The sequence below is a fragment of the Eucalyptus grandis genome, chromosome 4 (assembly GCF_016545825.1).
Source record: "Eucalyptus grandis isolate ANBG69807.140 chromosome 4, ASM1654582v1, whole genome shotgun sequence".
Lineage (NCBI taxonomy): Eukaryota > Viridiplantae > Streptophyta > Magnoliopsida > Myrtales > Myrtaceae > Eucalyptus > Eucalyptus grandis.
In genome coordinates, this window is record NC_052615.1 from 20,509,704 (window position 1) to 20,524,192 (window position 14,489).

General features: G+C 41.8%; 1 protein-coding gene and 2 pseudogenes across 2 annotated transcripts; 1 reads left to right on the plus strand and 2 right to left on the minus strand.

Annotated features, from left to right (window-relative positions):
- The first annotated feature begins 254 nt into the window (after positions 1–254).
- LOC120292550 lies at positions 255–3,802 on the plus strand (annotated as a pseudogene).
- Positions 3,803–4,030: 228 nt separating this feature from the next.
- LOC120285983 lies at positions 4,031–6,820 on the minus strand (annotated as a pseudogene). Its single transcript, XR_005550570.1, has 2 exons — positions 6,123–6,820; positions 4,031–5,355 (listed from the first exon to the last, which is right to left on the minus strand). The product of XR_005550570.1 is annotated as a glucan endo-1,3-beta-glucosidase 5-like (transcript).
- Positions 6,821–10,134: 3,314 nt separating this feature from the next.
- On the minus strand, positions 10,135–13,654 carry LOC104441179 (ATP-dependent 6-phosphofructokinase 2). The gene is made up of 3 exons (XM_010054196.3): positions 13,182–13,654; positions 12,534–12,889; positions 10,135–11,272 (listed from the first exon to the last, which is right to left on the minus strand). Exons 1-3 carry the CDS (start codon positions 13,450–13,452, stop codon positions 10,451–10,453), a joined length of 1,449 nt encoding a protein of 482 aa, XP_010052498.2. The 5' UTR covers positions 13,453–13,654; the 3' UTR covers positions 10,135–10,450.
- Positions 13,655–14,489: the final 835 nt, after the last annotated feature.

The window sequence follows — 14,489 nt, forward strand, 5'->3', positions numbered from 1 at the left end:
ATGGCGTCGGCCGACCCTACGAAACTTCGATATAAAAAGCGAACGAAAAGTCCACTATCACGCATCCCCAAAAAAATGACATTTTCCAAGTGGCAATATCTAATAAGGCAACCGGAACTGGTCATTGTTTTTCTGCTTATCTTTCGGCGACTGACGAGGGATTTTGTTATGTCGACACTTTGCTCGCAGAAAAGAGAGTAGTGGCGTCTTTACTTGCTGTTTTATTTTTTTATAGAATCATTTTTTTTTATACGATGAGCGTCAAGATTGTTGCGTATAATAAAGGGTGAGAGAGTTGAAGAAGATAACAAGGAAAGCTTGCAGTATATAAATCTTAAACAAAGTGAATATAAAACCATTGATAAAAACCCATTCACCTTGTCCAGAGAGAGAAGGCTCTGCTTTGATTTCGTCTTCCTCATTGTAAACAGCAGCTCTGAAGAACAACCTGCGGGAGGTGATCTCCGCGTGCTTGGAGAATAAAGGTTTAGTTCTAGACTTTTCATTTTTTTCGCCCTCCTCGTTTTAGGCAATTAAGGTTCACCATGTTTCGATTTATAAATTTAATTTAGTTTTCGAAGTTTTCGTTTTTCTGTTTCCCATCAATTGTTTTGGTCAACTAATAAAACATCTAATGATTGGTATGTCTTTTCGCCTACCACTGTGACACGAGATTAGAATTCAAGCTCTTTGCAATTTTTTCAGTCTTGTTGTTTCCTGGGAAGTTTACATGGAAGTTGCTGGTGAAGTGCAGAGCTTTTAAGAGTCAAGTCATAGACTTTTATTTAGGCGACTTCACCAGTTTTGTTCTCAAGAAATGTGTTAATTATAATATAAGAGCACAGCTTTTAGGTGAAGCGTTGTTGTCAACCGTAATTTCCGTGAAGAGCTGATCAGCTCAAGTTGCGCTCCGCATCAGTTTTGATTCTTCAATCCCCTTTCATATTGCCTTGATTTTCTTTCTTGACGCCGCACATTGACTTTATATTTTATCACGAGTTCAACGCTCCTATGTCCCCATAATATATTTTGGATGAAAACCGCTTCTTTCCTGCAGAGCGTTTGTTCTAGGACCTCGCGATCACGACTGCCGGCCTATTCATTCTTTTCTTTTGTTATCACTGCCATTGAGGTAGACAGAATCTCTCTGTTGTCTGTCATCTCTGGTTTTAGTTTGTCTCTCTGCGTTTGTCTATTGCTGTACTGGCTGGAATCCAATGGTAAATTCTTTGCACGTTTCAAGTCATGCACAATCCACTGTTATATTTGAAAGTGGCGTGGTTAGCAAACTGTAAAACGAAACGCCTTGTTTGATATTATCTGCATGTATTCATACTTCTACTTGTTGCGACGATGTTTTATTTACTTAATTCTCAGAAATTTGTATTATGAAAGATCGGTAAATCCAAGAACTAATGGGCCGTGTTCTTGACATGCTTTTAACCTTGATGGTATTGCTGGTTTCAGAACACTTTCCGGTAGCAGATTAGTTGTGTGAGGCTTGTAATCTTTCGTGGGAAAGAGGCTACTGGTAACTGAGAGAGGCGGGACGTGAATATGGGGAATAAAGAATCGAGAAGTAGTAGCAGCAGCAGCAGCAACTACTACTATGATTCCCGCAGCTACGACTCCCGATCATTTGAAGCTCATCTAATCTCTCTTCATTTTCCGAGAACTACTATGGCCGTGACAGAAAAGGCAAGGTGCCGTCAAAATACGCCAGAATCGGTGATGATTACAACTCGCTAGAAGAGGTGCTCAACGCCATGTTCTACTTTTCAAGCTTATTTACAAATTGCGAAATAAGAACTCAAGAAAACACTAAGTTCGAGCCTAATTCCTTGGATAAATGTGAAAATGCAGGTCACAAATGCTCTTGCGGAAGCTGGCCTCGAGTCTTCCAATCTTATCGTGGGGATCGATTTCACAAAAAGCAATGAATGGACAGGTGCACGATCTTTCAACCGCAAGTGCCTACATCACCTTGGGGATACCCCGAATCCGTATGAACAGGCAATATCTATAATTGGGAGGACACTCTCGAGTTTCGATGAAGACAATCTCATTCCTTGTTTTGGTTTTGGCGATGGTCAGTACTTGCTGATGTTGTTATTAGAAGTAACATGACCTAACAGAGTTGCTAATTACTGGAGAGTTGGATTTCCATTGGTTTTGCAGCTACAACGCATGATCAGGAAGCCTTTAGCTTTTATCCTGACAATAGATCATGTGAGGGCTTTGAGGAAGTTCTTTCCTGTTATAGAGATCTAGTTCCGAATATAAACTTGTCTGGTTAGTTTTAAACATTTCGCCTTCGTGTGTTACAAATTTTGCTTATGGAACTATGGAAACGACTAAGCACCTACGTTTTCGAAAATAACAGGACCAACATCATTCGCTCCCATTATTGACACTGCCATTGAAATCGTGGATAGCAGTGGTGGACAGTATCATGTCCTTGTGATCATTGCCGACGGACAGGTCAGTTTATAAAGAGCTGTTGTTTATGCAGTAACTGCAGACCCTCTTTTGTGCCTTTAACATATGATGAATTTCTCCACCTAAATTATTTGGTTTAACTTCATTTGCAAGGTTACGAGAAGCGTTGACACCAGTCATGGCCATCTGAGTCCACAAGAACAGACTACAATAGATGCTATCGTGAAAGCAAGGTCGTGTTATTGAAAGACCTACCATTTTACTAGATCTGCTGCATCTAATGCACAAATCACAATCCTGAACGTACATTTCTATTTTTTTCAGCGAGTATCCATTGTCCATCGTGTTGGTCGGAGTCGGGGACGGACCATGGGATATGATGCACAAGTTTGACGACAACATTCCTTACCGAGCTTTTGACAATTTTCAGGTTAGCAGACCGAGCTAACCATGATAATAGAACTTGCTTGTGTAAGACTTTGACTTGGTGTAACCCAACTCTTTTCTGTCTTGTAGTTTGTAAACTTCACCGACATCATGTCGAAGTACATGCCTGCATCCAAGAAGGAGGCAGAGTTTGCCCTGCGGCATTGATGGAAATACCAACACAATACAAAGCTACACTTGATCTCCAACTTCTTGGGTAACGATCAGTATAAACTTTAAAATGCAGTTTAAATTAGCAATTTATAACTGTAGGATTTGTATTTGTAATTTCAGACGTCGAAGAGGAACTTCAGGAAGGTTTGCTCTCCCTCCACCGAAGCAGATCCGTGCCACAAAACCTTACCCCAAGCACTCAAGCACTGTCGAGCACAGAAGTGGCTTTTCCTACACTCCTACTCCGTTCACTGAAAATCCTTCTCACAAGGTAATTTTTTTTTCCTCAAATGCAGAGCTCAACTCAAGTAAATGCCAGGACCAATACAGAAATGAATGTTCAATAGCTTCATGTTCCTTCTTATGATGTGCCTTTCCTTAAATCTTCGATAGAGGGTAGCACAAGTCTTGGGTCGCCTGTAAACCTCGGTGGTTGTTTTTTCTTTTTTCAGAATTGTCCCGTGTGCCTGTGGAGTAAGAAGGATCTTGCATTTGGATGTGGGCATCAGGTAAACTTAAAAAACACCAGATTTATTTGCTGTTACATCTCTACAGGATCCATAACATCTCTGTGTGAGTTTTGCAGACGTGTTATGAGTGCGGAAGGGACTTGGCCTCATGCCCAATCTGTCGCTCATTCATAACTACCAGGATAAAGCTTTATGACTGAACATCAAAACCAAGTAGATGGATAAGGCGATAGCTGAGGGCCATGATTTACCGGTGATTCTGCTGGCTCTGGTATAGTTCTCTTCTAGTTTTTGACCCTTCGCGGACATGGAGTTTGCTTTTGGTGTTTGTCGCAACCAGTTTCGTTTTTGGATCTTTGCTAATTGTTTAGCTTTTAGCCGTCAATGTAAATTCTACCTATCTTCTAGCCTGTTTATATCATCCTCCCATTTTCTACAACATCATCTAATTGCTTACAGGTTCTTCTTGCTTGAAAGGTTGAATGCAATCACTCCATAATTTTACTTTGAATCCCACTGCATTGTGAAAATCACGCCATAATCATAAGATATACCATGCCAATGTCAATTAATAGTCAATTGTTCTCATCTTACTACATAACTGCACTCCCTGTGACAAACACAGAGAGCCTCCATATACTAGGGTAATCCTGCGTATTGTCTAAGTATTATAGTGACCTGACTTCTATGACTACCGGTTTCACTTTCGGAAGAGGGAAGCACCAACAACCCCAAGTGAGAAACTTCACACTTCAAATACCCAGACACTCCACATAACCAAAACCCAAACAATGACCCCTCTCCAATATGTCCCAACGGCAGCAGACGTACTTTCAGTTACACCGACCAGAAACCTACATTCGCCGACCGACGGATCAAGGAAAGTGACCATCCCAAGCCCATCGAAATCACAGCTCTGTGAATTCTGCATCTGCAATTGATAGTAACTGTTGAATGCATACGAGATATTTCCCTTTGCTCCGATACCGTTGCACGATCCACCATAGTTGAGCGTAGTGCAATCCGCAACACTACAAGCAAGTTTCATGTGATTCATGACAGCAGAGAGATCCTTTGATGGGTCCGCCACGCACCACCTAGATGGGAGATACTGCACGTTCCTCGCATCCTTTAGCAGCCTGTTGCCCAAACCGAGGTTCAAGGCATATTTAGCCTGGCCATCAAAAGAGAAAATTCCCCAGTGCCTCTCAAAGTTCCCAGGAGTACACTCTTGGCGCCTTCGTCAAGTAGACTGAAAAGATACACGTCCATCGGAGGGACTCCAGGTCTCAATGGAGTTCCTCGGTTGCTAAGTACATGATTAATAAGGCCTTGATTAAATGCCCGAGCAGCCGTAAGATTCGCATTCAGAGCTCCATCCGTTGGCCAACCCACCTCCCCAATAACTATGGGCATCTGACCATAACCTAATTTAGTAAGTGCTGCAACTAGAGTGTCGAAATTCCCATCAAATGCATTAGTGTACACATTGGCCCCATCTGTCACAGCATGAGTAGTTCCCCCAAAGAATGCATAGTCTTGAGGAAAATCCGTGCTCCCGTACAGGCTTAGGAACGGATAAATGTTCACTACGAAAGGGGAACCATTCGAATTCAGGAAAGAGACGAGTTGCGTCACGATTTGGGTGAGTTCAGGACGAAATGCCCCTTGAGAAGGAAGGTCCGCTTCATATGCATCGGCATTGCAAGGGACCACTAGCTTCACGTAACCAGCAAGATTCGCTTTGGCCAATGACTGTTGTAGATTAAGGAGGGCTGGCATAACATAATTCTGAAACTGACCCGCGTAGCTTGAGAGGAAGGGCTCATTGCCTACCGCGACATACCTGTCATTTTGTCATTTGAATTTATGTAAATAGTCAAGAAAATTGATTTCACACATCAACACATTAATTTCTTCACCATGTCATGGCCCCAAGATCCAGGATGAACAAAGTTCTTGTGAAGCAGGCATTATAATATGTAAGCAGCAAAGAACAGTGGCAGGGCCTTAAGAGTTAACACTCAAACATATATCTTTGCTTGCTACATATGCTAAATAAACATCAAGTCCAAACTAGTTTTTGTCCTTCTGATTTGACTCTACAGACAGCTTTAAGCAAGCCATAAGCTTTGCTCTCGCCCACGATATTGAGGTAAGCAGAGATCTACTGCGATGTGTAAAAGACTATAATAGTCCATACAACCTCCCCACACCATCTCAAACCAATGACTTAAACACAGATGCATTTCTAAAATGATATAACAAGAGGACTGAAGAATCCAGACCCAGATAATTCAACAGCAAGGGACTAACTAAATCATAGAATGCAAACTGGGACTCTTCAACTGAAAGGTGCCGCAATTAAGTTAATCTCACTACTTCAAATATAGTTGTGAAGGAGGGAATGCCAGCAAAAAGCTGTATCTCCACTCTTCCACTTCTAAAAAGTGTCCAAACCCAACATCCCAAGATCATCACATAATGAGAAAGACATACTTAGCTCTACCATATTGAACTCTTCCACTCTCCATCAAACAATCAATCAATCTAACACAAACCAAACCCCAAACAAACGAGAAAGGGCAAAAACAAGAACTCGCTGCATCATACCTGATGGCAACACCTCCTTTACCAACAAAACTAGACACATTCTGGCGAACCCAGAGATCAGAGGCAACGCTGGAAGAGCCCAACACGGTCAGCATCTCATTGGGTATCCCCACCATCACCTCAATCCCACTCCCTTCAAGAGCCTTGAGCGCACCCGGGTCCGCATCGAACAGCTTCACCTTCTGTATCTTGTTCTGCTGCAAGAGATCCACCACCGTGGACGGCCTCAGCCTGTGGAAGGAGATGGTGCCCCAGTTCACTCCAATGGCGGGTTCTGCGGCCGGGAACGAGGACGAGAGCACCAGGAGGAGCGAAAATGTTGCAACTTTCGTCCTGGGTTGCAGCATTTCCGGGTTTCAAGATTGGTCATCCAGGTGAGAGACGGGATTCTTGATTGGCTAGAAGATATACAGGAGTGATTTTTAGTGCTCTGCGGGGGCAAGGCGGCGGGGGGATGGTTCAGATTGAAGCTGCCAAGGAGCAGCAGAGTGTGCAACCGTTCTTAAAAAAGAGAAAAAGCTGCTGAAGAACCTACCAGCGACGGAGATCTTTCTTGGGTCATTTCTTGAATTATTTTAAGCTGCTAATTAGTGCGTGGCAAGTGGACATGATCAGTCCCTCCGTAATCTTGCTGGGGCCACTCTTCTTTCTTTGCACATTTTCAAGAGCACAGGAAAGAAAGAATCCATAAATTATCTTGACATTAAACAAAGAATTAAACAAGAAACATGGGAAAGAAAACCCATTCCTTCTGTCTTTATTTGGAGTACGATGTGACAGAACAACTAAGATCAAGATCTGAAGGATCTATCGCGGCCACCAGTAGCATTTGCGAGTTTTACTCCACATGAAGCTTGGTTTCCAACTGTCGAAATGAACGCTCCATCCTCTGCAGAAAAACGGTCGACTGAGTTCTTGTGTGGGGCTACCGACACCAACGAGTGACCTCGCCTAATAAATAAATAAATAAATAAACTAAATTTGGTTGGAAGGCCTGACGTTGTCCTTCACTTAGGCAATTTTATAATCCGTTTAATAACACTTCTATTTCGAAAAATAATTTTTTTTAGAAATAATTTTTTTCTATTTCTATTCTCCAGAACAATTTTTAATAAAACAACACGTTTAACTATACAAAAATTTTATTTTCGAAATGGAAAAAGAATAAGAATGCGTTTGATACAAATCATAAAATTTTAATTTTTTTTTTTCTTATTCTTTCTTATCGCCGGTCGGCGGTCGGTGATCGATGGCGGCGGGCGGCGCGACGGCGCGGTTGGCTAGGCCGGTTGACGGCAATGGTTGGTGGTTAGTGGCAACGTCCGTGGTGGCAATTGATGGCGCGGCGAGAGGTCGACGGAGATCGGCATCAACGATGGGCAACGATAGAGGTTGGCATCAACGGCAACGGCGGCGATGATCGGCGGTGGCAACGATTGGTAGGCTAGCGGCAGTGGGCGGCGGTCAACAACAATTGGCCGGCGATAGGCGGCAAGTGGAGGTGCCAACCAGCAAAAAGAAAATAGAAAATAACTTATTTTTAGAAATTGTTCCTCAAAATAAGAAATTATTTTTTATACTTCTTATTTCTAAATTTATTCTCCAATCACATTTTTATTTTGAAAAATAAAAAATCAATTAGCGTTACTAAATGAATTTTTATTTTTTTATTATGAGACATAAAAGAATAAAAATTAAAAGAAATAAAAGCATTATCTAATGGAGGCTTAATAGCACGGCCGACTTCACGTGAAGGTGATTTCTTGTCCTAGCTATCTCATCGCGAAACGTCTATTTTAATAGGAAAGGGACAAACTGATAATATGAAAAAAAAAAAAATGCTCTATGCCCAAGGTTCTGCCATTGATCTTTTTACAGCTTAGACCTGAAAAATTCAAACTTTACTGCGCTCAGATGAACCGGGACGGGGACATGGCTGTCTTGTGATTGACCCGAGTTTAAGTTCGTGTTTTTTTCTTGCGTGAGCCTTTTTCTGACAAGAGTATTTCAAGAATGGCCATTCGGTGTTGGAAAAATATATTGTGCCCTCTCATCTCGATCTTCTTATGGAAATGATAAAACAAGATTGAGGGGAAACGATACTGCTGATTTCCATAAGAATTTTCAACCTACCTAGCTAGTTCTGTAGGCCGTAGGTAGCGAAGGGGTGTTTCACTAGTGAGGGCCGTCCCCGTATTCTTCTAATTGGATATCCATCAGAACTATATTCCTTATTTATTACTTATTAATTCACCCTCTTGTTGGAATGAAATATTTTTCTCCCCCACTATCAAAGAATATCAACGATTTCATACTAAAAAGAAACTAAACATTGATAACTTCTCACTTCAATTCACTCTCATACCAAATTTTCCGGTCATTGAATATCTAAGCCTTTTGCTGATAAGAATATTTCAAGAGCCACCATTCGATTTCGGAAAAATATGGACGGTCTTATTATGAACTTGAAATAAGATTGAAGGGAAACGACATTGTTAATTTCCATAAAAATTTTCAACCAAAAAAAAAATTCATAAATTTTTTATTTGTTTTGATCTAATCTCATACTTCTTTAAGAATATATGATTCTCGAACTACACTAAATTTTCATTCAAGTTAGTCTTCTATTAAAAATGCAAATGAAAATATTGGCTCGCTTTTTTTCGGTCGACAACCTTCACAAGCCTTCAATGGAGTCGACGCAGCCCCAGCCGCTGCTACCAAATTGTGCCCGTCGGCTGTAGAAAGTGGCTTTGGTGCTCATAGGGTCGACGCCTTACTTATGTTATTGTAAACTTTCTTTATATTATTAGTCTATACTTCAATATATTCATTTTATGTTATATATTGTTTTTCAAAAAATTGTAAAAACCAATATAAAGTGTCACATCAGCGTCACATCAATACTTAATGGGCCACACCAAATTTATTTAACAGGAAAAGGCAAAAATCAACCATAGTACAAACAAAAATCATAGGTGATTAACTGTACTATTATCCTGGAAATCATCGTACAGACAAAATTTTTAAGTTGTTCGGCATACGGATGCAAATTTCTTTCCATTCAGCTACAAGGACATTTTTTTTTATCTGTTATTGTCAGTTGCTGTGAAGACTCAACAACCGCGCAAGTTTTATCATGATAATTCTTCTTAAGAAGCAATCATCTGATATCATAAATCAGTTTTGGCACGCCAGGCCGAAACCATGAACCCGATCAGACCATGCCATTATACATTGTCTGGAATCTGCTGGATGATTAAAAGAACACCCCACAAAACGAGCTCCAACCAGCATCCAAAGTTTGGGACTTTTCCCAACTTCGAACATCAGATGAGAGCCGACAAGAATCCCCTCAGAACATATGCTCAACTGAAGAGACTGCAAGCGACAATATTCACATGTAATGAACCAGAGTAAGACAGTTGTAATATTCCCAGCTCTTCTTTTTCAATAGCAACATGTGTTAGAAGCTGGCTTGGCACCAAAATTGCAAAAGTCCACCTTGTGATTCCGCGAGCTCGCCTCATGGGATTTTGCCCTTTTTCTTTAATCTATCTGTGGGCGGTCTTTCCACTGGAGACTTCGCTTTATACTGCTGATAAGGTTTTCTAGCTTTTGGGAAAGGGCCTTCACAAAAGTTGCAATTCTCATTCTCAGCTAAAATTGCTTTGGAAAAGAGGCCACGAAATCATCGCCAGTTCTCTCCCAAAACAAAGATAGATTGGGCTATTTATCAACCCAAAGAAGAGGTTGTCTGAAACTTTTTGATTTTCTTCTGCCATTTTCAAAGGGCAGGAAACAAAAGATTCACTTGTGCCATGCCAAGGGCTTTTGCTTAAACAAAAATATCTGTAGTTGCACATGTGCCCATCCCATCTTCGGTGCTTAATCATGCACCTTTCACTTTGCGGTTTTACAAAGATTCACGAGGCCAGATGAGACGCATGTGGCCCCATATTCCATTCTCCCATTCCAAAGCAAAAGACCAAAGAAGAAAGACATGATTATCTACAAATAATTGCACCTGAACTTTGTCTAACAACAAAGATAGTAGACAAAGGGAAAATCAATGACTGGCATAAATTTTATAACCATCAAAGATAAGACAATTTTGAATATTATGAAACTTATATCAGCTGATTCATGTTTCCAAGTTCTTGTTCTAGTAAAACAATATGTACGCTTCCACTGATCCAAAAGCACATTACCCGGCGCTTTATTTACTATCATCAGGCAACTACAGCATTCCCTGTCCCCAGAATGTGAAGCTGATAGGACCATTGGATGCCCACACAAAAAGCGCCGCAAAATTTGGCATTAGACATCTAGATCCTCAAAAAATCGGGCTGATTGTTTACCGACCTCACCCACGCCCACTTATGGTCCCGCGTGTTGACCTGGTGCTTGGCCTTGGCCACCTCGTCGAGAGGTATATATGCATAGTTGCCATTTATAGGACCACAGACAAAGCCGGTATAACCCGCCATGACTCCGTGAATTGCAGAGTGAGCCAAAAGAGTGCAGTACAGGTTGTCGGTGGCGTTCGCCGGGACTGCCCGGATCATGTATGTAGGATCGATGTACTTGACTGTGAACAGCTCGTTCGGGTGATCCCGGTCCCACCATTTCTTCAGCTCTGACTTCAACCACCCACCAACATCCAAGAACACGGGATTTCCTGATTCATCCCGCTCTTCTTTCTGTGCTGCAGTTCGCGGTATAAGATCCTGCCCTGCACCCTCGGCAACCACCAGCACCGCATGACCGTTCTCTTTCAGTCTCCTGTCTAGAAATTCAAGCAGTCCTCCTTCCCCTTCCAAGAAGAACTCGACTTCAGGAATCAAGCAGCAGTCAACATCACGATTACTGAGAGTTGCATGAAGAGCAATGTGGCCTGTACTTCGGCCCATCAGTTTCACAAGCCCAATTCCATTAACTGCACTCTCAGCCTCCACATGTGCAGCATTGATTGCTTGTTGCGCCATTTCGACCGCTGTCTGGAAGCCAAATGATCTATCAATAATGCCAATGTCGTTATCAACAGTTTTGGGAATTCCAACTACTGCAATTTTTAATTTCCGGCGACGTATTTCCCCAAATATCTTTACCGCACCCTTCATTGTGCCATCGCCCCCAATGATGTACACCTGCACTCTACTAAAATTAGTCATTGAACAAACAGTATACAATTAGCAGCAATCTTAAAACTAGAACAAGATGGCAGAAGAGGACCCATAAAAAATATGCACATTATAATAACCACTTTCTGAATCCACCCAAGTCCACAGTATTTAATAGTGGACTTGAATGGTCAAGTTCTTGAAGACCAATAAACTTCTCTCTCTCTCTCTCAGCCGCTTCATACAAGTTCTCTTTTTTGAAAATCTTACCTGAGCATATCAGCTGAAAAAGTTTGGGAAACAACTTCATCACAATATGATAATGAAGGTGTGCCAATGATTACTCAGTCCGTATATCTGTAATTACCCCATAATTGTGCTCGCTTTGCTCCTCAAGTAAGTCTCAAGAATAAGGTCTATTTTTCCCACAGTTACACCATTCAGATGTTCACCTCATACTCAAATGCAGGACTCAGAACAAATATTTTAAGTAAATACATATTTGTAAGTACACTAAGAAATCAGACTTTAAATGACGTCTTTTTGGCTTACTGAATTTCAGAAACAGGAAAAAATTCCTCCTTTCAGCTCAGGTTCTTATTAAGAAAAGTTAAAAGTTGATCGAGCAACATTGGGTTTTTGAAAAAATGAACCACATGGAAATTGTCTATTAGCAGAACTTTTATTTAAAACCAACTCTGCAACCCAAATTTCCCAAAAATAAAAAGTATTGCCAAGTAGCATGTCCCATGTTAATAGGGTTAAGCCCAGAGTTCGCGCATGATTTCATCAGAACAAATTGCAAGGAGGGACAGCCCCAGAAATTGATAACTCTCGTTGTACCATAAAATGACCAGCTTAAGTAAAAGTACAAACTATTAGGAAGCATGAGCAACACAACTAAGACTCCACATGAAATCATTGGCAAAGCCCAGCACTGCCTCATCCAAAAGAGAGCCACTTCAACCAACAACAATTGACCTTTCAGCAATATGACAACAGTCAGTCGATAATCAGATTCCATTGACATTTCACAGCTGAAAAGTCAAGGTTAAAAATAATATTAAACTAGATCCAGTCAGAACTCCACTAATATTAAACCCGATCCAGTCAGAACTCCACAACTAATTGGAGTATATGGCAAATTAGTGCATTCCTCTGCAAAAGAGACCAAAGATTGCACCATACCTGGTCCACCACTGACTTACTAGAAAGCAAGCAAGCTAACCCCGCGCGCACAATCTTAATCCCCAATGCTACAACAGAAGAGAAGCCATAAAACACAAACCTGATTAAACCCCTTCTCTTCAATAGCATTGACAATCTTTTCGAGATCGAAGCCACCCCTCGAGGTCTCGAGTGCTGTGCCGCCCCTCTGGTGCCACCCGTGCACCATCTTGGGACTCAACTTCACCGGCTCCCTCGAGTAAAACCCTCTGTACCCTGCCGGAATCCCATATATCTCGCGGACGTCATACAACTCCCACAGCCCCACCACAAGCTCCCTGATCACGGTGTTCAGCCCCGGGCACAGCCCTCCGCATGTGACGATCGCCGCCCGTACTCCGGAGGGCTCGAAGAACACGCGCTCGCGCGGGCCTGCCCTGTGGTAGGCCAGGTGCGGCGCCGGCGGAGGGAACATACCTGTTCCAAAAGATTACACACGCCCAAAATCTCAAATTAACAAACTTTAACAGATGGTATCACGATTTCACAAAATTTGAAAGGTACCCATCAAAAATACCCATTCCACAAGCTCAAATTTATTAAGCTAATAGCTTAGAAATTAACATAATACTAGATAAACAGAATAAGAACTGCTGAATTTGAGCCGAATTTCAAGAGACCCACCAACTTGCACATGACCATCATTCAAGAAACCAGTAACCGTGTAAAAAGGAGAGAACTTTTACATATGACGAAGGCCAAGGAGTACCGGAGAGATCATAGACGATCTGACGGAGGATGACGTCGCCGGGGGAGACGTAGAATCCGTCGGTCGGGTGGAAGAAGTGGTTGCTGTCGAGTGGGTTGCGCAGGGTCTGGAGGTCCGGGAGGTAGTCGGTGAGGTGGGGGAGCCGCTGGAGCCTCACCGGCGCGAACGAGAAGGTGTCGAGCGACTGATCTTGCTGCTGCTGCTGTTCTGCTGGCGACTCTGTGTCGGAAGAAGTGACGAGGTTGGTGGCTTCGGGGCATGACACAGCCATTTTCGACGACGGCGGGGACGGCGGCGGAGACGGCGGCGGGCTGATCGGAGCGATTGCGGAGGCGAGAAGTTTGGAGGAGGGAGGGAGTTGCAGAGAGGCTCGTGGAGTTTTCGAGAAGCTTTCGGAGTCGGAGGTCGACACGTTGATGAGTTACGTGGTGATGTGATGTCGAATGAGGATCTAGGGAAGTTCTGGAAACCACGTGCCTGGTTGTGTTCTCGTTTGGGAGCACCATATGGAGAAACTACGGGCTCACAAGGTTTTGTGTTTTTCTTGATTTTGACTCCATAGGATCACGTGATATTTATGGCACCCAATAATGAGTATGTAATTTGAAATCATTTATTTGAGGTTCATCTTTTTATCGAGACTTCTTCTTCTTTTTTTGTCGATTCTACTCTAGTTCTACTCTAACACTCATTCTCAGACTTTTGCCATGCCTCCTTACAAGGCGTGGGAGTCGAAACCCACTCCTGAAATAAAATCGTTTCCACCCCAATCCCCCTGAGAATGTGGGGATTTGAACCCCTCACTTTTCTCTTCCAAATTGTACAGCATCAAAATTGTTGAATTTATAATATAAGTGAAATTTAGACAAATTTCTACAATCAATCTTGAAACTTATAACATGGTAAGTTTTAGGTGTTAGGAAAATGTTTCGAGTTCAATAAAATTAGGAACCTATTTAGCAGATAGGTTCCAAATAGAACTGAATAGAACCACTCATTATTAATTTTAAGTAGAGCCCTAGATTCAAAGTGAAATTTTCTTAAATCCAATGAAAATATGACAACTTTTATGGTCAATGGAAAGCTAGCAATACAATGAAAATCAATGATATATATATTTAAATCGATTTGCACATTGATCATCGGTGTGATCATCAATCAAATTCATGTTTCAAAAACACTTAAAAATCTATGTATGTATGAGGTATAAAGCAAAAGAGTCCAGTAAAAAATTGGCATCGATCGGATCGTTTCAAATTAAAATTGTCTCCTTCGACCACTCTTTGTTCCTTTTTCTATTTCTTTTTT

Coding starts and splice junctions, on each gene's coding strand:
- LOC104441179 (XM_010054196.3), bottom strand. CDS start 13,452: ATGGCTGTGTCATGCCCCGAAGCCACCAACCTCGTCACTTCTTCCGAC. Junction 12,890..13,181: donor GATCGTCTATGATCTCTCCG/GTACTCCTTGGC, acceptor CTTTTGGAACAG/GTATGTTCCCTCCGCCGGCG. Junction 11,273..12,533: donor AAGAGAAGGGGTTTAATCAG/GTTTGTGTTTTA, acceptor AGTAGAGTGCAG/GTGTACATCATTGGGGGCGA.